This window comes from Sapajus apella, unplaced genomic scaffold, assembly GCF_009761245.1.
Source record: "Sapajus apella isolate SASKATOON/1434 unplaced genomic scaffold, GSC_monkey_1.0 scaffold22, whole genome shotgun sequence".
Taxonomy (NCBI): domain Eukaryota; kingdom Metazoa; phylum Chordata; class Mammalia; order Primates; family Cebidae; genus Sapajus; species Sapajus apella.
The window spans coordinates 28,444,380-28,469,444 of record NW_022436962.1 but is presented as its reverse complement, the minus strand read 5'-3'; the positions used below and the strand labels follow the sequence as shown (position 1 = coordinate 28,469,444).

Sequence of the window (25,065 nt, the reverse complement as noted above, 5' to 3'; positions counted from 1 at the left end):
AGTCAGGGGGAAGAAAGGCCCCCATTTGTGTGTTTGTGTGCATGCACTATTTAATAGAACAGTAACAGAGCAGGTCTCTGAGCCTGGCTGGCAGAAATCTCGCCATAGCAGGAATGTCCTGCAACTCTGGTGGATTTGCAAAACAGTCAAGATAGAAAAACTTAAGTGGGAAACAAGCTAGTCTTGTGTTCTACTTTGTGGGGCTAGAAAATAAAGCTAAAAGGCCAAGAAATGTAAATATATAGTATATATCTAATGTCTGTGATGTGTTATGTACATATCAATCTATAGCTGTACAGTATCTACACTATTTATCTGTATCTATACTATGACTATAGGCTTCAGGAGACCTGTCAAAGATTTCCCTACATCTAGAGAATTTAGGAGGATCCCTTTATAGGTGGGAGTTGAGACCCTGGCTGCAGGTTGGGATTTGGTAGAACTAGTTCCTGGCACTACCACCTGGTTGCTGTGATTATCTTTAGACTAACCAAGGCCCTTGTGTTAGCCTTCCTGAAATCATCCCCACCCCTAAGCAAGACAGCACCTATACCGCCACAGTTTCTCCAGGTCATCCCTGTTTTATTTTATTTTATTTTTTGAGACTGGGTCATGCTCTGTCACTCAGGCTAGAGTGCAGTGGCACAAACATGGCAGCCTCTACCCCTGTGTTCAAGCAATCCTCTTGCCTCAGCCTCCCAAGCAGCTGGGACCACAGGGGCGCACCACCACACCTGATTAATTTTTGTGTGTGTGTGTGTGTGTGTGTGTGTGTGTGTGTGTGTGTGTGTGTAGAGATGGGGGTCTCACCATGTTGCCCACGCTGGTCTTGAACTCCTGGCCTCAAGCAGTCCTCCTGCCTCAGCCTCCCAAAGTGTTGAGATTACAGGGGTAAGCTACTGCATCTAGCCCACCCTTGTTTAAATGGGAATATCTGGAAGATTGTCCTTGTCATAAAGTCAGTGCAGTTTAAAGTATCTTCACCACTTGTCAGAAATAGGATTCTGGTTGGGAAGGGCCATCATTCTGAGTGTGGCAGGTTTTTGCTTTGTTTTGTTAATTACTGGAATTGGGGTACAGAAACCAACTGCATGCTCTCCATCTGGGACCTTCTTCCTGTTTGTCTACCCAGTTCACACCTGTCTTAGGAGCTGCAGCCTGAGAGACTGAGATGGCTACATTGCCTAATCAAGTCTGGGATTTATGTAGTGATAACAAGTCCCAGGAGATAGATTTCTTCACCCCACCTCAGTGCTCCCCACCCACGCCCATGGACCAGCTCCTTATCACTAGCTTGAAGCTTCCTCCCACTTCCCTGTTGCTGAGATCCTTAGGTCTTTAGAGGGTACTTCTTACAACAGGGATTGCAGCTCTGGATTAGAGTGGGAGTGGGAAGAAGCCATGCCCTTCACACCAAAAGACAGCTATGGTCTTGTCCACCTAATATCTGAGCCAAGGTTGAGGACGGCTGCCCGGAACACACTTCCAAGTTGCCTTGGGGAGTGCTCCATTTGGCCTTTGTTACAAGCAGGTTTTCCAAGGCAAAAGGAACAAGGAAGTGGGCTGATACAAAGTTGTTTGACAGGAATCTTTGCTGGCTTACAGAGATAACATTGGATAGTGATTGCTCTACCCTGTTGAACTATAGGGTATGAGTGATGGTGTCCGGCATATGTCATTTTATGGCTACTTAGCATCAGTTAGCGTAGAGCCCGCATAGCAAGTGGCTTCATGAGGTGATTACTTAGCTCAGGCGGGAGTGAAATGTGATAGCTGTCACATGCTGTCACATTTCAGTGCCTCTCTGGGTCTGATAATTAAAGGGAGCTTAAATACTCAGATAAAAGTTTTTCTTTCTCAGTCTAAAGTGGAGAGTTTTTTTAAAAAAAATTCATCTTCCTCCCTCACTTGGACAATTACAGCAGCCTCAAAATTTACCTTTCTTGTTTCACACTTTCTCACCTGCTTTCCGTTTCCCAGGCATACTCTGTACACAAGCAGAACGAGCCTTTAGAACATAAGCCAGATTATGACACTCCTCACCCAAAACCCTCCTGTATCTTCCCATCTCACTGACATAAAGTCCAAAGTCCTCCAAACGGCCTAAAAAACTCTGCAAGAACTGACCTCATTTCATCCTATCTGAATATGAATATGTGATATATTCTTCTGTTTGTTTACTCTGTTCCAGCCACTTTGCTGTTCCTGCTGGCCTTTGAAGCTGCCCACACACCTGTTTCAAAGCCTGTGCCCTTGGCCGCCCCCTCTGCCTGCAGTGCCCTCCCCTCCACCTGTGTATGGCTCAGGCTCTCACTTCTGCAGAAAGGCCGTGGCCAGCTAAGCCAATACTGGGCTCTCCCTTTTCCCCTACCTGGCTCATCTTCAAGATGCTCATAGCTGCCTGATGCAATATGTTTTTATTTGTTTATTGTCTGCCTTTCCCCACTTAGAATGTCAGCTGCTTTAAGGGTAGGGGCTTCCTTGTGTTCACTACTAAATCACCTGCAGCTAGAACAGTGGCACATCTGTAAATATTTGTCCAGCAATGAATGCATGTGTGCACATATGCACGAATCCATTAGCAACAGTGTTCATTGGGTTCCTTTATTAGGCTTCACATTTGTAGCAAAGAGTACAAAGATGGATACCATGGTCTCTGCTCTCAGGGGGCTCACTCCTTTGATCAGTTCTTTGTGGAAGGGTTTCCCACATCAGTCTTCTTTCTAATCCTGTTGTACCCATGCTGTTCGAATATTGGGAAGGCCCCTTCACCCCAGGAGTCTAGTTGCTGTCTGTCATCAAAATGGTCCTTCACTAATCTTCCTGGGCTTCTAGAGTTGCCTGGGGTCTTCACGGAGCAGTCAACCCATTCAGAGAACAGTTTTCAGTCCTGACCTCACAGAACCCACACAGAGAGAAAGAAAGCCCTATTTCTCCCTTTGCTGAAGTGACATTTTGGAGAGTGCTGTGTTCTCAGATCAAATACAGGAAGGAGCACTGAAGGTGTAAGATATGGCAGCAGTTTCTTTATGGTACTTGTTTATTTGGTGGTTGTATATTTTTTACATTGTAAAAGCAAATTAACCAGGCTACAGAAATTTCAAAAATAAAAAGAAAGAATGCATATCATCATAATCCCACCATCATAATGAAGCAGCTTGATTCTGTGAATTATTAATTAATTGGTTAATTTGTATTCTACCTTATTCAAAAAATTGTGAATACTTACAAATATGTATATAGTGCAATAGAATATAATAACTGAGAAATTAGAGCAAAGGGTCAGATTGTTTATCCAAGCCAGTATAAAGTTAACATGCAGAAACGCATACAAATACAACCACTCTTATAAATTGGTATATTTCCTCCTAGCCTAAGTGGGTGTTCTGTTTCCACCACCCTCCCCCCGACCCCACTTAATATTATAGCAAAATTTTCCATCCTTCTTTCTTAACCCTTACAGTTAAGGACTGAATGATCGATCCCAAGGATGTGCCCCTAATTTATTTAATCATTTCTCTATTGTTGGAAGTTGGGCTATTTTCACTACTATTGTTATTAAAAACAATGGTATAATTAACATCTTTGTGTATGTAACTTTTTCCATATTTTGGAGTATTTCCTTAAGTAGATTTCCAGAGGTAAAATAACTAACTGGAAGGTTGAAACATTTTTATGGCCCTTGCAGCATATTCCTGGGCTGCTTTCCCAAAAGGTCATGTGTCTTGGGGATGCCTCCCAGCGGTGACTTGGAGTGCGTCACACCTTATTGTCCTCCTTATCAGCACTAGGATTCACTGTTTAAAAAAAAGGAAATTTTTTTGTGTGGCTGAGCCTGGTGGCTCGTGCCTATAATCCCAGCAGTTTGCTAGACCAAGGTGGTCAGATCACTTGAGGTCAGAGGTTCAAGACCAGCTGGACCAAATAGTGAAACCCCATCTCTACTAAAAATACAAAAATTAGCCAGGCGTGGTGGCATACATATTCTAGTCCCAGCTACTCAAGGAGATTGAGGCAGGAGAATCGCTTGACCCTGGGAGGCAGAGGTTTCAGTGAGCCGAGCCGGGATTGTGTCACTGCATTCCAGCCTGGGCGACAGAGCACGACTCCGTCTCAAAAAAAAAAATTTTTTTTTTTGTTTTGCTATAGGCAAACAGTATATTGTTATTTTCATTATATGTATGTTGAATTATATGTATGTTGCCAGGTTATCTATTGGCACCTGAGATTGTTTTTACCCATTTGTTTGAGTTCTTTGTATATAAAACTTAACCCTTTAGTCATACTTTATTTTGTAAAATATTTTCTCCAGTTTTTTTGACTTTTGCTTTGGTTTGCAGGTGTCTTTGCTTTTGATACTTCGAGGCTTTATGTTTTGGATAGTCAAAGTTCTTGGTAATTTTCTCTGTTATTTACCTAGAGACTGTAGTCCAAGTTCATTAGTCTGGCAGTTGAGGCCTGTGGTGATGCTGGCTTTGTCATTCCAGAATTCTCACCTTCTGTTCTCTTAAGACCTTCTTGTTAGGAAGCTGAGTCAGTGGTGCATCTAGCATATTTGACACCAGGAGTAGATTTTTTTTTTTTTTTTTTTGAGATGGAGTTTCACTCTTGTTGCCTAGTGCAATGGCACGATCTCTGCTCACTGGAACCTCCACCTCCTGGGTTCAAGCGATTCTCTAGCCTTAGCCTCCCAAGTAGTTGGGATAACAGGCACCCACCACCACGCCCGGCTGATTTTTGTATTTTTAGTAGAGATGAGGTTTCGTTATGTTGGCCAGGCTGGTCTCGAACTCCTGACTGATCTCAGGTGATCTGCCCGCATCTGCCTCCCAAAGTTCTGGAATTACAGGCATGAGCCACCATGACCGGCCCAGGAGTAGATTTTTTAAAATACTCCCCTCTTCTATAATAACAAAATTATTTCAGTAATTAATTAAGAAATAGATAATGATGATGGCCAGAAAAGAATTTCAGACAGTTAAACATTTCTATTATTGAATTTTGTGTATACGATCATGCCAGCAATAAAAAAAGTTGAGGGAGGTGGGGAGTAATGAATTTAATGATGCTAATGCTTATTTTGAAAAAAGAAAAGAAACGTTACACTTTCATAGGGGTCTGTAGCAGTAATGAATAAAAACTCTATAGTTTCTGGTTTTGAGTCTTCTGTAAATTGATCAGACCTTGTAAAAACTCATCTTTTCGTATTCATCATGATCAATAGACGAAGCCAAATTTGTTGGCCTATCTTCCCTCAAAGCTGGTCACAGAGCACTTTTTATTCCTGTTAATTTTTAAGTTTCTTTTGGTTAAAACAGCAGAGATACAAATAGGATAAACCTTAAACATAAAATTTGGCAGAAATTCACAACAATTCCATTTCACAGTAAATTCTAGACATTGCAACAAAGTCCTCTTCTTCAGTTCTTCAGGATTGATTAAGATCTCCTTGTTGAAAAGTTAGAAACATAAATAAAAACTCCCACGTGATCTGGTAGAATGAGAGGGTGGAATAGCCCAGGTTGTATTTATTTGTCTTTGCAATGACCGTGCTTCCAGCCTTTATTTTTGGTCTGGTCTTCGAGCTTAGGTACACATTGTACCACACGACTTGGGGGACAAGCCACCCCAAAGTGATGAGTGCCAATGATACCAAATCCTGTGAACTCACTCTTGAAACATGGGTAGCTGAGTCAAGGGGTGCCGGGCTGGCTTTGCAACTATTAATATGAGGTATTTGAATTAACTTCCATAAAGAATGTAATATTTATTAAAAGGTAGTTAATCTGTGTGAATTGGAAGCTTACATATATTATTAAAAGTCAAGAATAATGCAGCAATTGTTTAGAATTAGACAAAAGGTTGTTGGGGGTGGGTGCTGGATTATGTTTAAATAAGAATTGCCAGCTCATGGTGATGATAAAAAGCCCATCAGTTTGAGTATTGTTTTAAAATTCCCTACAGACGATTTTCCCTCTCATTGCCTCCCTCTGAGGCAAACAGCTCTGTGCCAGGTTTTTGGTGCTGAGCTGAGACGAGCTGTTGGCTGTGCTGTTGGTGCTTTTTTGCTTCTAGGCATTGGCTCATGCTTTTTTCAGTCCTGAAATACCAACCTCCACTTCATACACACACACACACACACACACACACACACACACACACACACACACACTCTCTCTCTCTCTCTCTCTCTCTCTCTCTCTCTCTCTTGCTCTCTCTCTCTCTACTCATTTTCCTCATCTTTTAAGACTTAGTTTAAATGTCACCTTTTCCATGAAGCTTCCTTAATTTATTCCCCTCTTCTCTCAAAGTAATAGCTTCCTCTTCTGAATTCCTGTAGCCCTATCCCAGATCTGCAGGAGAAAGAGCTCCCAGCCATGTCCAGTGCATCCAGGGACAGCACCGATGTCAGAAAGTGTGGGTGGTCTGATTGGGTGAGGGAGCCTGGGAGCCAGCCTAGGTTACCTGCCGGGGTCCTGGTTCTGGAGCTCTCCTTGTTCGCCTCTCTCCGTGATGGGCTGGCCCTGGTGGTGAGACCTTGCCGAGCCTGGAGGCTGCTGCCTCTGGTTCTTGGCCTCTGGGTATGAGGCAACCCTTTCTTACCTTACCTTTCTGCTTCAGAAACCCCAGCCTTATGCCAGACCCCGCAATAAGGGCTGGGCATTCTGAGCATTGTCCACCTTCTCAGCCAGACTCTTGGGTCTTGGCAGAGGTCCCACACATTCATGTGAACCTCCGTTTATTGATTCCCAGCCCTGGGAAAGCAGTGTGCCAGGTAGGGCGTCGGGGTTCAGCAATGAGCTGGCCATTTCCAGCCCTCCGAGAATGCTCACTCTAGTGGGGGTGACACTCATGGTGTCACCAGATCATGTGAATGTGCTCTCAGCAGAGCAGCAGATGCATGTGTGAGGCATAGGGGAGAAGTGATTAGCCTTTTCAAGTGCATTGGGCAAAGAGTGCAAAGAGGAGGTGATAATTGCACACCGTAAAGGATGAAGAAGAGTTCTCTGGGTGGTAGGTTAGGGGAAGGGTCTTCCAGCCAGAGGGACCAGCACAAAAGGATCAGGTGCATGAAGCAGCGAGTTGTGTGTCAGCAACACAACCAGGTCAGTTTTGCAGCCGCCCAGGGAGTAAAGGGGCGCGGTGGTGGGGAGAGAGTGAGAACCCTTGGGAGTCCATGTGCCCGAGTCTGGTCTTTGTCCTGCAGGCTTTAGGGAAGCCATGGAAGGTTTAAAGCAGGGGAGGGACATGATGGAATTGGCATGATCAGATTGATGTTCTAGAAAGATCTGCAAGGCTGACAAGTAGAGGGTGGGTTGCAGGAAGGCACATCCAAGGCAGGGCAGGCTGTTGTGGTCCTGGAGACATAGGAAGAGCAAGGGGTGCTGGCCACACAGAGAGTTGTCAGGGTGGTAAATTAGGGATTTTGGTAATTGATGAGATGTTTTGGCAGCCCTGTTCCAGGGTCTCCTTAGCTGTCCCTGAGGGGACATCTTAGGGTCTCCTATGGAATTTGTGATCCTCATATGCTCAGCATGGTCCCATTAGATCTGCGGGGTCTGGGTGCTGGGGCATGACTCCACACATACTCTATCTGCCCAGAACTCCTGGAGCCCCTGGCCACCTGGGAACCATGTCCATCATGTATGATGCTTTGGTAGACAGCTGGTAAGAAGCAAGATGACCTCTTGCTCCTGAGAGCAGCAAGCACTTACAGCTTCTCCCTCTCAGCTCCTCTGGCTTGATGGGAACTGGCCGAGCTGGCCAAGTCATGCCCTGATTGGGTGGTCTGAGTCACTGCTGCCATGGGCACCAGATCCCACTGTGCCCTGTGTTCCCTTCTGGTATCACAGTTGCTCACTCTCCACATGTGGCTTTATGGAGGGCTTTGGGGCAATTATGGGACTGATGCCTTTATCATTAAACCTCTCCTTATCCTCTGAGAAGCCCACTGGTAGCTAGCCCTCTGTGGTCATGTCTGTCGTTTCTTTCTGTTTTAGGCAGGCTGGCGGGGAAGACTGCAGATGGCCAGGAGCTTTTGGGTCACCCCTCAAAATGCAGTTGGCCACCACACTGTGGAATCATCAGAGGCCACTGTGCCTTGTGATGTGCTCCTAGCATTTTGAGTGTTGAGTTTCATTGCCAAGATGCTAGGCTTCCTCCCGGCCCCACCGCAGAGGGTTCCATGAGTGTCTCTTTGCCTCACCTGGGCTGGGCCGTGACTGGAAGCCCCAAATGCCAGCCACCCCTGGTTCTACATTGTGTTCTAACTAATCAGAAGCAGAGGTTGGTCAGAGTCAGGTACTGCTCAACCATGACCCCAGCGATGTTCTCCGGGGGAGGAGGTGATACAGCAGGCGGGGCCAGGTTGGTGGGGCTGGGTGGTTTAGAAATCCTGGCCCCCATTTCGGCCCCCGCAGGTGATCATCGAGGTAGCTCTTATGTGTCCTGTTGTTTCCTCCGCTACCCATCTCATCAGAGAGGCCCGTTTTGTCTTGGTATTCTATTTTGTCTTTTAGACCTGAAGGGCCACATCTTACCTTGCATGGTGTATGTTCAGGTTTTCAAGCACATCCCTTGTTTTCCTACATAGTCTTCCTACAGTTTTGGAGATGAGGCCTTGCTGTGCATTTTCATCTCTATTTGCAGAGGGAGAAACAGCAGCTCAGCAAAGTCGGTGACTTGCCCGCGTCGACATGGCCAGTCAGTAGGCTACAGGTGAGGTCCTCGGCTTTCCTCAGCACTTTCCCCTTTGTCTCTAAATCCAGCTGCTCAAACTCAAATGCCACCAGGAGCCGGGCAGGTGACATGTGTCAGCAGGCCCAGTGACAGGGGAAGAGAAGGCCCCATCTCAAACAGCTGCTGCTCAGCCCCAGGCAGGGGACACTGTCCGGGATTGCACGCCCAGGATTTCAAAGAGAAGTTGGAAATTCGGATTTTTGTGTCCAATCTGATTTTTAAATGTTAGCAACTAATTTAGAAAAAAGATGTAGCCGAATGAAGTAAGTCTGCTGGCCTCTGTCCTACATCACCTGGCTGCTGGTCACTCCCCCACAGCCTTTCCTCCTGACTCAGGCTTACAGGGAGCCTCTGTTGGCTGGCTTTCCTGCTAAGGGAAAGGAGAAGAGGAAATAGTTCAAGGAACCTCTGGCCGATTTGTGTCGTATTGGGCGCGCACTGTGTAAATAGCTCAGCTGCCCACGTTCCCAAGGCAAATACTTTCCATGCACCTCTTTGGTCACCTTAAATCCCAGGGCTCTTTGGCAGTTTATCAACTCGCTTCCTTTTCCGAAGATTCAAATGACGACTGCCTGAAAATATTTTCTTCAGTTGGGTTTTTCCTTGGTGACGTCACTCCAAGACAGATGTGCCCTAATAATAGCATTGAAAGTTAAGGGGAGTAAGTCAGCCAGCTGGTTCTGTTCCCTAGAAATGAGGTTACAGTTCCTAAATGTGAGCTCTCCCCGGAGACCTTGGAGGGGCCGAGCCTGCAAGAGGGCCATGGTCACCGTGAGGGTCTGGAGTCCTTCTCCCTGGGACAGAGTCCCCGAGGCTTTCCCCTCGTCCCACCAGGGCATGTGTACTGCCTGGCACACGGCAGAGGATGTCACAACGGAGGTTTGCTGTCTTCAGAGATGGTCAGAGGCTCTTGTTCAGCTCCTGCCTCCTGACCCTGGAGGCCCCAGGCTTGGTGAGACCTAAACCCTGACTGCACAAAGCAGACCATCCCTCCCAAGTGCCTCTCTCATTCCTGTGTTTGGGCTCCCTGACTGGAAGGACTCCCAGGGTCATTTTAAGCCCGCTCTTCAGGCTCTGTCATTCCAGAATACATTTTTCAGATAACCCACTTGCACTCCCTCAATAATGTTTCATTTCCTCTAACTCAGTAGGGAGGAGATGAAACAAGTCTAAGAGAACCAGGAGCCTTCTGTAAGCTGTGCAGGCAGGAGAGTGACTCTGTGGGGGCAGGCTTTAATATCCCTCAGAGAGAAAAACTGTACGAGCCTCTTCGGATGTTGAGGCTCTGTTTCTTGATTTTGCTTCTCTCTAAATCTGGGGGAGACGACAGGGAGGATCTGGGCTGCAGGCCTTCTTTGCCCCTCTCTCGTAGGAGATTGTCACCTCAATTTTGTGAAAACCCATGTTGTCTGTGATGATCCCAAAAGCTTCTACAGAAGAACTCAATATAAAAGAAATGTTAACCTGGTCGTGGTGGCTCACACTGGTAATCCCAGCACTGTGGGAGGCCGAGGTGGGTGGATCGCTTGAGTCCAGGAGTTTAAGACCAGCCTGGGCAACATGGCAAAACCCCATCTTTAAAAAAGTTGCCAGGCATGGTAGTATATATGTATAGTCCAAGCCACTAGAGAGGCTGAGGCAGGAGGATTGCTGGTTTGCTTGAGCCAGGAAGTTAAGGTTGTAGGGAGCCATGATTGTGCCACTGCACTTCACTGTAGCCTGAGTGACAGAATGAGACCCTGTCTCAAAAAAAAAAAAGAAAAGAAAAGAAAGAAAGAAAAAGAAAAGAAATGTTGAGTAATTGTAGCCTAAAGTGATAAGTAAAGGAAGCAGTCTCAGGGTGTTTCTGCTCTTGGCGGGTGGGAGAACCTGGCTGCAGCAGGGCGTGCAGGCTTCCAGGGTAGGAGTTTGAGCAAGACCCCAGGTCTGCCTGGATTGGGACACAAACCTGGGTGCACACCTTTGCCCCTGTTTGCTGCTCTGGGAATAGGAGTCGAGACTGGTACCTGCCTCTCAGGGGCCCTGGGAGGCTCCCACCATGTGGGGAAAATGCTAAGTAAGCACCCACTGCCACTAGCAGGCTGGTTGACAGAGATGCACCGGGAAGGGCGATGAGTCAATCTGTTCATGAAAATCACGCATATATCGTCACACATACCGTCAGGATGACCCAGGGGACCGCTGAGCTCTGAGAGCTGATGAGTCTTGCTCATACTTGGGGGTTCACTGGTGTCCCTTTTTGGCAACCCGTTTCCTGTGCTTCCAGAGGTCTGCACGTGAGCAGATGCATGACTGCTGAACTGAGAAGGGACCTCTGCCCTGAACAGCTCTGGTCAGGAGAGGGAAGCTGGGTGACTCATAGCAGAATTCAGAGCTGCACATTGGCCGCGGCCGGGGCAGGGCTGCACACAATTCTTCAGAAAGCAGCTTCGGTTTCTGGCTGTCCCTGTAAGTCTGCATTCTCACTCGCTGAGTGCCATGTAGCCACAGGCAAATCAGCATAATCGGTCAGAAATATGAATTGGACCAACGTATCTTGCTTGGAAATATTTTCTAAATATAGCTAAATTTTTGATAACTGCTTATAAGCCACCATGTGGTATTCAAGTCCTTCCTCAAAAGTTTTCTTGTTGGAAATAACTTAAATGGGAATCCCCAAAAATCTGGCCTTTGAGTTAGAGCAGGGTTACCCCCTTAACCAAATCTCTTACAAGGCTTTTTTTTTTTTTTTTTTTTGCCTTCCCTGAAACTACCTAAAAGGCAGTTTCTGTCCATTTAAGTTCTTGGCCTAGAGAGGTAAAAATTTAGCAATTGGAGGTTGAGGAAACCTTGTCCCTTCTACAACTTCCAGTAGTATTCTAAGGTTTTAAAATGTATAACTTGAAGATTTTTCAGTCTCAGGAATCTCTGAAAAAATACCAGGGGTGACTAAAGAGCTGCTCACACAGAAGTGTGTTTCCTTCAGCAGGGCTGTGCCTGGGAGAGCTTGGGGTAGAGAAGATGGCATTTTAGATTCTTGAACTTTCTGCAGAAAACTTCCTTTCAGATTCCTGGCATTGTAAATGTCATCCCCGGCATGGGATGAAGAAGTCTGTTTCCGCATGTGGCCACCTGGCAGAGCTGCCTGTGTCCCTGTTGCCCAGCTCAGTCTCCTGGGGAACAAGCAGAGTTACTTAGTTCAGATCCCAGGTCCCTGGGGGAGGTTTGAGTGGGGGGATTTTCAGGAAACACGAGAGTCTCTGGTGGCTACTGTGCCAGGCTGCCTCCCTGGGGGAGAGGCATGTACCGTCCATGCACTCCCTCTCACACCTGCCTAGAAAGTGGCTCCTGGGCATTTTGGAGTTCCAGAGAGACTCCATTTCTGGCAGGGAATAGGACTTTTCGTTGGGGATCCACTTACTCCTGGCTGTGACCTTTGCCTTCTGCCCTTTCCTTGTGGAAAGTGGGAATCAAGGCTGGGACAAGGGATAGAGGAGGAGGTGGTCAGACCCTACTGCTACCGTCTGCTGGGCCCATGCAGAGCTGCCTGCCATACAGTTCCTCTGATTCTCAGGCTCTTGACCTTGAGGGGCTCAGACCAGACAGTATATGTGAGAGTTATGCAATATATATCTCCTCTGTTGAGTGATCTCATGTATGTACCAGGCGCTGCACACAGAGAATTGAATTTAATCCTGAAAACAACCCTTTAGGGTACTTGGTATTCCTGTTTTACAGATGAGGAAACTGAAGCTCAGTTTGGTAACTTGCTAATGCTACCAGCCAGGAATGGCAGAAGCTAAACCTGAATTTATCTGGCTATAATGTTACCTGTTGTGCATGACAGGAAATGAGGCCACTCAGCAGAGTGATGAAGAGCTTGGATCCTGCAGCCAGCCTGCCTCACTACACGTCTGCAGAACCCTGGGCAAGCTGTCTCATCACTCTGTGCCTCAGTGTTCCCATCTGTAAGATGGGACAGTGACAGCACCTCTGTGACAGGTTGAGAGACTCCTACACACACACATAGCAAATACTCAGCCCTGTGTCAGGCTCCAGTAAGCACATGAGCTGTTTCTTACCGACACTAGAACAGCTGGCATGCTGTGGGCACCACGCCGCTCCGCCCTGCCGTACCTCTCTGTGGGCTATAAAGGAAGGATTAAGCAACTCCAGCTCCCCAGACCAGGGAGCTATTCCCGAGGAGGTGTGTTGGGGTGGAGATGGGGCTGAGTCCCCTGGCTGGCCCCTCTGAGAGAGTGGCCCAAGATGGACTCTGGGTGCTCGGAGGTTCCAGAACTTCAGTGCCAGTTGTCTGCCGATCAGTGCAGGCCTTTGGTAAATTTCCACCCTAACTTGGCCTTGTTTTGCATTTACCAAAGTAAAAATAAAATCTCTGGGGAGCAGTGGATGAGCGCAGGGCGGGAGGGGATCTGCTGTGTGTTGCAGCCGTGGCCCTTAAACGGCTGGGCAGAGCCCAGAAGCCCTTTCCCAGAGGACAGGCTGAGCCCTTCTGTCCTCTGAGCTTTATCCATTAGGAAGTCAGCCTCGAAAGGCTGCCCACCGGCCTCAGGCTCTTCCCCAGCCCCCTTGGCCACTCCCTGTTTCCTCCTATTGTTGCTCGCCTCCTAACCTCCGGGCCCAGCAGCCTTTAAGGCCTGGAGAGGCCCCTGGTGTGAGCTCTGCAAGGCCTCTGTGTTCCACGTTTCCTACGCCTTCTTCCTCTCTCGCCTCTCTCCTCTAGCCCTCCATTATTTTTAGTTCTTAAGAGGACAGGATCCAGGAGGGAGGAGGAGGGAAGTTAATGACCTTCTCACCAGAGATGGAGCATTTGCTGGGCCCTGACCAACAGGGAGGGTTAGGAACATTTCCATTTTGGGTGAAGGACACCTCGATTCTTGAGTAACCAAAAAAAGACTGCTTTGGCAAGTTTGCGGGCCCCTTTGATGCCAGCTCCTATACAGTGTGGATGAGGGAAGTCGTGCGGACCTGAGACAGAGTCGCTAATGGAAGAGCGTTCTTTGCTGATGTCTCCCGTGTCCCTGGCTCCTGCAGAACACTGGGGACACCCATGAAGAGGTGTCCCCTGCCTGCCAGCAAAGGCATCCCAGATTGAGGGATGGGAGAGTGAGCAGTGACTAACCTGAGTGAAAGGTGGCCCTCCAAACGCTCGAGTGCTAAGTGAAAAGGCCTCGGGGGCCCGGGACCAGCCAGGTTGCCAGCTGTGGGGTCCTGGAGAGAAACCCAGGCAGACCAAATAGGAAATTCCCGCAAATGTGCCCCTTCCTGCTACTTGGAGAAGTCCGAAAAGTCCAGGTGTGAGCAGTGAATGGAAGGCAGTGTGAGCCTTGGTGCAGATGTGCTTTATCCTCCAGGCCTGGCCCCTACCATGTGCTGGGCCCACAGGGTCCACTTATCAGCCAGGTGCTGGGAGTATTGGACTCCCACTGGATGTCCAGCCTAGGGGGACATACAGAGGGTTAGAACAGATCCCCAATTCCCTGGAGCCTTCTTGCCACTGGGAGCCATGGTACGGAACACAAGAATCATGAAGCACTCCAGCTTCCTGTCCCTTCCCTGCCCCACCTGCAGGTCTGCTGTGCAGGTGCCCTGCCAGGAAGCTCTCCCTTCGCTCTTCTGTGTATCCACATCCCGCATCTCCCTCCAGCTTCAGGGAGGATTCCAGGAGGGGCGTGGGGCTGAAGTGGCCTGAGAACTTCAGGGAGAAGGTCGGGCCAGCTTGCAAATTCCAGGGGACCCACCAATGGGGAGGTGGGATGTGGATACACAGAAGGGAAGAGGGAGAGCTTTCTGGGCAGAGCTCCTGCACAGCAGACCTGCAGGTGGCGCAGGTATGGGATGGCTTGCCCTGATGGATTGGAGCGGGCCTACCAGAGAGTGAGTGCGGGGCAGTATGTGGCGGTGGCTCTGTATCCCGGAGGGACCCTGCTCCCTCTTATGCATGGTCGGGGAGCCTCGGTGAGGCCCTGAGCTGCTCCCAGAGCCCTGTCCTTGCCGTCTGGGCCTTTCGGCAGAGTTGAGGGCTTATGGTGGAAGAGGAAGAGTGGCCGTGACGGAGGCTCCCTGGGTGCCAGTCTGGGTGCTGTCCTTGGCCTAGAAACTGGGCCTCTAGTTGCAACAGGAAGAAGGCAGCTAATCAGGAGGAGACAGCTGGGCAGTCACTCAGGGTTTTCCTGGTTTTGGCCAGAATGTGCTGCTAGGGGTCGATGGAGCATGGTGGCGTCCCTCAGAAAGGGTCAGCCCGGGCTTGAACGTTGCCTGCAAGCTCCAGCCTTCAGCCTGACCAGTCCTACACACTGCACGCCAGGGGCCCGGCAGCGCTCGCAGCCTGATTGGGAGTGGGGAGGACAGAGCGCTCACCCGGAGAACACACTGAGCCAGGTTGTGCTGCTTCTGCCTGCAGGGGCTGGTAAGGACCCACCATCCTGGGTCTCCCATCCAGGCCCAGCAATTGCTTCTGAAGGAGGCCCTTCACCCACCCGACAGCCCTCAGGGTGATCCCCACCGTGCGCTCACGGGTTCCGTAAAGGGCGGGGGAGAAGCTCATGCCTGGTGAGCGGCCCTCCGGAGGATATTCTGTCCTGTCCAGCGTTCGGGAACATCACACCAGGGGTGGGGGCGGGGATGAAATAAAGCCTTACTCGGATCTTTTCTGAAAGTGCTTTTGCACTTGGCATTTAGGGGGATTTTCTTGTTTGTGAAAGGGGGAAAGGCAGTTAGTCTTAAATCCAGACTTTTATTTTTAGCTGGAGCTACCTGTCCTGCCAAGTCCTTGGGCTTAATTTTTCCGATCCTTGGTGTCTTGGTTTTGAAAACCCTTCCCCTCCTCCCCTCCCAGCTCCTTTTTGGCAGGGGCGGGTTTCTAACCAGGGCTACAGGAGGGAGCTATTGAGCCAGGGGCCCTACCTGCCTGGGCTTGTACCCAGCTGCCGTCAACCCAGCTGGGCCCTGCCAGGGGGAATACAATGAACAAAGTTGGCGGCCGCCCCGACTCTGCAGCCTAGGAGAAGCACCAGGCTTTTCCCCAGTGAAGGAAATAATGATCACTAGGGAAACCCTAACTGCTTTTTTAGAAAGACGAAATGAAGAAGGAAGAAAAAAACCATTTTTTCCAAACATGGAAAACTCAATGACTCTCACTCAGACTTTTGCAAGAGCAGAACAAAGGCTTTGACACAGAACAAATTGTCCCTGGGCAGGGGCGTTCTTCATCCACTTTCAGCACCAATGCATCTTCCCTGAGTGTGTGTCAGTGAGGACGTTTTGGGAACAGGAGGAGGGAGGGGAGAGTAGGCCTTTGTTCAGGCCTCCCGCATCTGAAAGGCCACTCTTCTGACAAAGCCCTTGCTGTTTATGTGAGGCTATTTTATAACTAGGGGAGAAGCAGATAGCCCCAGGTCCAAGAGAGATGATGGGGGCACAGTAATCCTGTTGGCTGAAACAAAATCCTTGAAATTAAGTGGCACAAACCTGAAAGGTGTGTGACCTTTTGCAAGTTACTAAACCTCTCTGAACATGTTTCATCATTTGCCAAATGGAGACAACTATATCAGTGTTGTGAGAGTTGCCTGAGCTCTTGGCACAGTATCTAACAATATGTTAGACGTGTAACGTGATCTCTTTGCACACACGCAGCAGAGTTAGACTGGCAATACTGTCTTGGGAGTGTTAGAGAGTCCAGAGAACACTTCCCATTTCTGATATTTTAGAGATTTCCCCTCATCTCTTTTACAAAAAACAAACAAATGAACAAACAGACCAAAAACAACGCACGGATACTCTTTATGATTATCTAAAAATAATAGCCAAGTGATCAAACTATTTAAGTAAAAAGAGAAGTGCTGGAGGAAAAAGTACCAAATTGGGGGAACAAGTCAGGTGAGAAGGAGGCTAAGAAGAGGATGTAAACCCCCTTTAGAAAATGACATTTTTAATCTTATTATTCACCTCGAAAATATCCTTCTTTGGCAGTGCCTAGCAGAGTTCCACATATGTGAAATAAGATGGTTTGGGAAATCATTCTTTCTTCTTTTTGCAACGTCAGTGACTTGAACCAGAAACTGATACTGACTCATCTGGGCTCTGACTCTTTCCAAGTCATACATCCGAGGGCCTGCGGAACTGCCCCATGAGTTCCCAGAGCTGCCATGGGCATGGGACGGGAAGCTTTGTAGGCAGTTAATCACACAGCTAGCTCCTGTGATCGCCACCGGCCACAGTCAGGCCCTCTGAAAGTGCCTGGCTGGATGCTTGCCAGTCTGCTGTGCCTTGGAGGAAAAAATTATTCCAATTTAAGAAAATAGACACAGAAGCAAAAAACCAAAGTGAGCCTGGAAGGTTTGCCTGTCCATGACAGTCTACAGAGCAGCTGTCTGTGCCCGTCACCTGCGTAGGCTCTCATGGTGACTGCATGGGGAGGGCAGGGCGTGGGCACTGATACCGGCCGTGCCCAGTGTACACTGAGGTTTGCCCATGCCCCAGCTGGAAGGCAGCAGAACAAAGACTCGTTCCAACCTCGAAGCCCGAACTGCGCTCTGTGTCATCGTCCTGCCCTCTGGAACAACATCCAACTTGATGAGCTGCCTTTCCACCTCAGAGGTGGAGGCTTTAGGATCCCTGTGGAGGGAGAGAGGAGTGTGTATGTCATTTCAGCCCTTAATTTGCAAGGTGGCGAAACCACTGTGGGCCTGGCAAAATCAGCAAGACGGGCGGCTGGAGGAAGGGGTATGCTGGGACTGGAAGGAGCTACCTTCCTGAAGTCCTCCCTGCTTTTCTGAAATTGTCCCAGCACAGCTGTGGCTTCCAGGAGAGGAATGTCGGGGTCCTGATAAGAAAATGGAGTGGAGCCCACACCTGCCCAGAATGTGAACTTTCTTCTGGAGCCTCTGCTCCCGAGGAGCAAGTGCAGCCCCCACACTTGCTGAGTTTATCTCCCTCCTCCTGGATGCCGTGAGGCTTGGCACCTGCCCAGCCAGGCACTCGGCAAACCCGCTGGGGGTCCCTGAGGGCCCACCAGAGTAAACCAGCATCCCTCTTTTGTGTTACCCAGAAACCAGCAAACATGGAAGAACTGGGATGGAGGCATACCCAGGGCTCTTTGGAAGCACCCAGGAGGGCAGTGGGAAGGCTTCCTGGGAAGAGGCTATCTGGGTTGCATTTTAAAATCCACCCAGGAGTTAGCTAAGTCCTGTGCATCCACAACCATTCTTCTGCAAAGTCCCTAATAGCAGAAGCTGACACCTTTGCATGTCTAAGGTGGCATGGGGACAGGTGTGTGGAGCAAGAAGTTGCCTGCAAGAACTCCACAGGCCCGAGAGAATGTGAGCCCAGGTGGGCTGCGGTGGGGGGTAGGGGTCACCAGGGCTGCCAGTGACCTTCGGTCCTCACGACACAGAAGTGTTTGCCCCCAGTGTCACAACCCTTTCTTCTCCCACCCACCCTCAATTGCATTGAGAAACATAACATTGGTTTGGAGGGGCAGGAAGTGGCTGGAAGGAAGACAGGAAGCAGACCCCAGGGGCCATGTGGGCTGAGCTGAGGATCGGGCAGTGCTGGCCCTGGGTGGCTTGGCCTCCTGTGGGGAAGGCTGGGCTGGGCAAGTGGCCGCTGACCAGCTCAGACAGCACCGCAGGGACAGGGAGCAAGGTCAGACTCTGAAGAACATGCAGAAGGCTGAGGTCTGGTAGCCATCCTCACCTCTCCTGACAGGCCTTTCCAGGGGTCTTCTCTGAGCCCCAGAAGGAGAGTTCCAGGTGCCTGCGGCCTTGAACCCTCCCCTGCCCCAGGATTGAGGAGCCTCTGGTCATTGGCCATGAGCCTGCCAGAGAGGCCTGCAGGCCTGGGGTCACCTGCTGTTTCCCAGCCGGGGGCCATTTCCTCCGCAGGAGGCAGGGCCCATTTCCTGGCTGAGCAGTCGCAGGGCCTGAGAAGGGCCACGAACTTGGTGAAGCTTTACCTTCCCTGTCGTGACATTCTTACTGAGCTTTGGACAGGGGCCCCTCACTTTCATTTCGCATGTTATGCAGCTAATTCTGACGAGAGCTAAAGCATTTTGTAAGGGGGGTGGCCAGAGGCCCACACATCCTCACAGCCTAGAGTAGGGGAGACCTGTGTCCCTCCTTCCCTCCTTCCTCCTCTACCCTCTCCTCTCCCTCTCCTCCTCCCCTCCTCCTCCTCTTCCTTCTCTTCCCTCTCTTCCTCCTCCTCATGTCTCCTCTTCTACCCTCCTCCTGCTCTTCTTCCTCCCTCCTCTTCCTCCTCCCTCCTTTTCCTCCTCCCTCCTCTTCCTCCCTCCTCCGTCCTCTTCTTCCTCCTCTTCTTCCTCCCTCCTCCCTCCTCTTCCTTCTCCCCCTCTTCACTCTCCTCCTCTTCTCTTCCTCCTGTTCCTCCTCCCCCTGCCCCTCAGCAGTCCTTTTTCCCCTGCCTTATGAATGACAAAGGCTAGACCTGGAGGTTGTGCCCCTTTGCCCTTTGATTTGTTGAAGGCGGTGTTTCCCTGCAGCCTGACTGAGAGCGCCTGATGGGGAGGATGGTGTCCCCCAGCAACCATTAGCTTTATGGGAGACTTGGAACTTGATCCAGAAAAACACTCGGAATCAGAGACCCTGCCCAGGCAGCCCTACTGGCTTGGGCACCTCCAAGGATGGGCCAGAGGTGGGGGGGAGGAACCGCTTGCCCAGGAAGGCCCCACTCGCACCTGGCACAGGATGCTGAGTCTTGTTTTACCGCTCTGTGTGTGGAGCCGGAGGAGCTCATTCTGCGTAGGCCTTGCCTCCAGGGAGCACACTCCCATCTGCTCCTCAGACCAGGAACTTCTGGGAAAAGGGAAAGAGGAAAAGGGAGACAGGAGTGGCATGCTCTGAGCTTCCCAGGGGCGAGGGCTTCCAACTCCCAGGTGACGTGGGCAGTGAGTCGGAGCCTGGGCCAGGCCTCTCTGCTGCGGGGAGTGCGGCTGCCGCTCCCCAAGCTCCCTTCACCTCCGACCTCTGTCTCCTCCAGCGCGAAAAGGGTTAGGGTTTTGTTGTCAGATGTTTTCCCTCCCACTACAAATCTCTCTCCACATTCTCTGAATATTTTGGCTCCTTCAAGTCAGGTGCAAGGGGACAAGACCACACAGAGGTCTCCAGGCCTCTCTGAATATTAAAGAATCACTCCCGCTTCTCTCTCCACCACCCTTCCCTCACCCTGGTCTGTCTGTTTTTTGATCCATTCCTTCCAAATTCCTCTGAGAAAACTGAAGCTCTGTCTTTCCCTGTGCTTCTGGAGTTTAGCACAAGACTCTTAACAGAGGGAGGTCCAGGCTGCAGCAGGCAGGGGTGACAAATGTCAGCAGAAGGCACTGCCTGCCTGCAGAGGAGCAACGAAGCCAAGCCCAGTCCGGTGCTCCTTTAACCCGGGGGATGCAGCCACCCAGGGAGTGCCCCCCAGTTCACATCCAAGCCTGTGAAGCCGGGGGTTACCCAAAAGACGTCATGCCTGGCCTCAGTGGGTTTAGCCACCCTGCCCAGAATCAAAGTAAAAGCTGTGTGTCTCCAGCCCCAGAGTGTGGGTGCCCTTGACCTGCCACGGGGCACCCCAGCATCCTGGTGCTTTCCTTTCCACCAGAGTGCCCCCAAGAACATCACAAGGGCAGAATCCCAACCACAGAGTCTAGAAGTGTCTGGCTGCTCTGATCTGACACGTGGGAGAGCTTAAACCTTGTGTCATCTGACAGCTGCACCAGAGGTGGCACCTGAGCAGCCCCAGAGATGGACGTATCTGGGTTTTGGTGGCAGCTTTAGGGGCACCAGAGGCCCTGGGCTCCTCTGCTAAAGGAGCAGCGAGAAAACTCTCCCAGGCTGGCACCCTGGCTGCCCAGGGGACCCGCCTTGCCCAGTCTTCTGCCTTCTGTCCCTTCATCCTGCTGTCTCCATGCTGAAGAGGCACTGGGGGGTGGGCCCTCGCTCTCTGATAGGCATGGAAAAAACTGGCCGGAGGCTTCCCATGTGCAGGGTACCTACTGGCAGGGCATAGAATCGGATGACTTTGGGGAAGTAACTTGCTCTTTTATCTGTAAAATGGAGAAAACACTCCTAACTGGAACATAGGAACAAGGCCATAATGTACTAGCCCAGGGCCTGTCACAGAGCGTCAGCCCCATCAGTGGTAACGGGTATGAGTGCGCACACCATGCCTTGGTGCTGGGGCGCGTCTGCAGAAATGGGCCCTTCCGTCTCCCTGAGAGAGAACAAAAGCAGTGCCGGCCAGCAGCAAGTCCCCCTGCACTGCGGTACTCAGTCCGCTCAGGGAGAACCCCGGCACATCCACCGGCTAGGCCGGCCCCACGTCTGTGTGTGAGGAAGTAAGGGTCACAGCAGAGGGGGCCGCAGTCGGCTGGCCACCTGCCCTGGGCCCACCAAGGAGCAGCCCACAGCCCTGGGAGGCCAGCAGGGACCTGCCACACATAGGGAGCTTTGGGAGCGCTCTGGAAGGGTCCACAAGGGATGCCCTGATTCCCCTGAGGTGACACAGGAGCAGGCAGCCAGCTCTGCCCTGGGCGGGGGTCCAGGCACCCTTTGCCACACTGAGTTCAAGACATTTGAAGGTTGCCTTTGTATTTCCTAGAGCTCGGCTTGAGAGGCTGGGGCCTGGGGCGGGATCTGATTTCAGACAGAGAAGAGACAGAAGCTCCCTTGAGCTCTCACTCTTAAATATTTCCCCAGAGGAGGGTCGCGGTGGCGGGGGATTAACCCCTCTGGGTAGGATTCTTCTGGATTATCCTCCTTTCTTGTCTTGTTGCCTGTCTTAGCTGGGGAACGAGGACTGGCGCTCCTGGAAAGCGGCGTGTGCCTGGAGTGGGTTTCGTTCCTGAGGCAGCTGCTGTGGTCTCCCCAGCCATCACAAGGGCATTGATTCTCTGGAATCTCCTCCCATCTTTTAGTTCATCTCTGCTCCTAGGGGCTGGGCTGGGGCGGCTGGGGTCACCCTGCAGCCTTCCTTCCCCTGACCTGGACCTGGAAAGGGCTTTTTCTGTTTACTGCTTGGCAGTGACACGAGGCACTGCCTGGGTGCTGCTATTTAAAAACCACAGGGAAACCTCATGTGCTGCTACTGGCAGAGAGAAAAGAGGGCTCTCATGCAAGTGCATGGCATTCTCACAAGTGGAATGCTCCACGGCCCTCATCCAGGCAGGGTAGCCTTGGGATGGGGGACTCTCAGGGCTGTGGCCATGTGGGAACCATTTTCATGGTGAAGAAACAGAGGAGGTGTGGCAGAGGGGAGCCAAGCACAAGGTGCCCAGCTGTGCCAGAGCTCAGCGCTGCGAGAGGCTTGTGGATACCGGGAACTGTCAGAAGACCCTCCTTCTGGGCCCTGGGTCTTCAGCCTCTGGGAGAAGTCCAAGAACTAGAAGTTTATTAGCTTCAAACGGCCTTGCAGAAGCTAAACCACACTGTCCTGCCCAGCATCTGTTCACCTTCCTGGGTCACAGGCCCCCTGCTCACTGTGTCTGGTGGGTCTCCAGGGAGCTGCACCCCAGCAGGGCGGGCCTGACCCTGCCCCACGCTCCGAGGTCTTCATTGCTCAGAACATAAACAGCAGCTCCACCTGGCACCAGACTGACCATTCATGGAGTAACTTAAGAGACACCTGGGCCCCCTCCTTGAACACAGAGGGCTAAAGACCCCTCCACAGACACCCCCGTACCCACATCTGACAGCTTTCTCTCCTGGGAGAACGGGAATCTATGTGTTTGTTACTCTCATTTTATAAACAAGAAAATGGGGTCCCAAACAGGACTAGGAACTTGTCCAAGATCAGTCACTGAGAAGGAAAAGGGGAGCCAGGACTCGGGCCCAGGTTGGCCTGCCTCCCTGCCCCATGGTCCCCAGGTCCAGGCCTCCCTGCCCCGCAGCCACAGCCAGCCCCGTCTGCTCACCAGGCCCCTCTGCCTGCAGCCCCCATGCCAGCAGGTCTGGTTCCCAACTGGTCCAGGTCCCAGCCCCAGGCCTTTGTCCTCACATCCCTGCTGCCAGCTGAGTCATCTCTTTCTCACTGTTGAGTCTGGCCCCCAACTGTCTCTGGTGGGTGCAGTCTCCATAAGCTCCCCACTTTCCGGCAGTGAGCCGTCTCTGCATGCCCCCTCCAGGGTCCTGGGACCCTTCCTCCAGGGGTGCTCATTTGCCTTCGCCTGTATGTGTAAAATATGAACTGGCACCCTGCAGCTGGGAGAGTGGCCTCTCTAGTCGTCCTTGGAGGGGCCATTGCTGCTGGGATGAGGGAAGGTCACTTTCCAGGGCCCTAGAGTGTCCATCTGTCCAAGGAGGCTGGTATACCAGCGATCTGTCCCTTGCTGGACACAGGAAACTGAGGCCCCCAGAAGGGCTGTGAAGCAGTGCGATGTGGGTTCTCCCCTGATGGGGACGTGGCATGGGATGGGGCGAGCCCTGGATGGAGACCACTCTGGTCTCCCCTCCTCCCACACCACCCCCGAAGCCTGTCAGCTCCTGTCCTCTCTGAGCTCTGCTGCGGGAATGTGACCCGCAGGTGGTGACCAGCTGTGCACGTTCCCTCTGGACCCACCTTAATGGCTTCCCCGTGAGTCGGGGCATCCTCACGAGCCGCTGCTGGGCTCATCTTGTGTAATGAGGTTTTTCCATTGTTGCCCTCATGCATTGTGTACCCTGATTGTTTATACAGCCTTCTGGGTGCTTAGATAAGAAATGCCTCCACTGCCTTTAGCCTTCTTTGGCGATCTCCATCAGAAGGATCTAGGAAAAACACGCTTCTCAGTAAAGCCTCGGCCGTTTTGTTACATGGCCTCGTGGGGCACTGCCCTCTCTTAAGAATAGAATTTGTCTTGGCGGTGGGGTGAGGGTTTCTGGGACGGGGATAAAAATTACCAGGTTTAGGAAGGAAGAATTCCTCTCCTTAAATAGATTTTAACTTGAAAACCTGATGACAGAAGCAGCTGAGTCTCAGCAAAGAGAGAAAAAACGAAAGAGGCTGATTTCACCTTGACTTCACCTAGGGGACCTAGTAGCCGCCACTGTCCCCTGAGGGCTGCAGCTGGGCACTTCGGGGCAAGGAGTGGGAACCTCATCTCCAGTGTGTCCCCCTGTCAGGCAGGACCACCCTCGTCTCCTCTGCCAGCCTCATGGCTTCTGCTCTCGTAGTTCTGCTGGTGTGGGATCCACTCTCTCAGGAACTCAGAATGCTTTGCATTAAGGCTCTCATAGCTCCCCTCAGGGCCGGTGTGTTTTGGGGACACTTGATCTTTATCTCCACAGCTTGTTCTTACTGAAGTTCACTGAAGGATATTTTTTTCTGGGAAAGAAAAGAATTTTGTTTATTTTTAAATAGTTGTATAGAGAATGTTTAAATCCCAGCTTCACCGTTTACCTCTTTGAAGCACAGGCTCCACCAGATGGAAATAGAAAGAATTGACTTGCATGCTCATTGAGGAAATAAAATAAGGTGCTCAACATACCTTAATTCTCCTTTCTGCCCCAAACGGCCTGTTCTCCCCAAACACATACATGTGCACGCACACATGTGCACACACATATGCACACATGCGCATACACTCATGCACACATAAGCGCGCGCACATGCGCACACACACTTGCACATATGTGCACGCGCACATGCACACGTGCACACATTCATGCACACATATGCACACGTGCACACACACTCATGCACACACACATGCACACCGCCAGCCCTGGCTGTTTTCACTGAAGAAACCTCCTGAGAGGGAGGAGCGTGGTGCAGAGGAGAGAGCTGCTCCCTCCTGTGTGACCTGAAGCCATCGGTGCAGGTTCTGTTCTGAGGAATTCCTTTAAAGTCTCTCTTCAAACCACCCGCAGGCAAGAGGTGCCTCTATTGCCGCCGCATCTACAAATGGAATGTGAACTAACGTGGTGCGGCTGGGTGGTAGTGTCCTCTCCAGCCTTCCTTGGAGGGGTCGTTGCTCTTGGGACGAGGGGAGGTCCCCTGAGCATTTTGCTCAGGCTGTTGTTAAATGGGTAAAGCCACCTCCCACCATATGCCACATAGATGGTGGTGGTGGCAAGGTCCTCGGAGCCCACCAAGGGCCCTCCGCATCCTGTGGCCACAGGCAATGAGGGCCCTTGCTTGAATTCGTCTTAACCGGGAATCAGTGGTTGTCTTTCTAATGTAGAGCTTTTTGTTTGCTTGTTTCTAGAGCAAATCATGGAGGAAAATAAAAAACATGGTGCACTGGTCTCCCTTTGTCATGTCCTTCAAGAAGAAGTACCCCTGGATCCAGCTGGCGGGACACGCAGGTAGACGCAGCTCTCCTGGACGTCCCAGCAGGATGCTCAG

General features: G+C 50.9%; 1 protein-coding gene across 3 annotated transcripts in view; it reads left to right on the top strand.

Moving 5' to 3' along the window:
* Positions 1–25,065, top strand: part of ITPKB (inositol-trisphosphate 3-kinase B) — a 104,790-nt gene that overhangs the window by 64,505 nt on the left and 15,220 nt on the right. For all 3 annotated transcript variants that reach the window (XM_032289455.1, XM_032289454.1, XM_032289456.1), the window contains one exon: positions 24,926–25,025. In XM_032289455.1, coding sequence (XP_032145346.1) covers positions 24,926–25,025 — 100 coding nt within the window. The remainder of the gene's footprint in view (positions 1–24,925; positions 25,026–25,065) is intronic.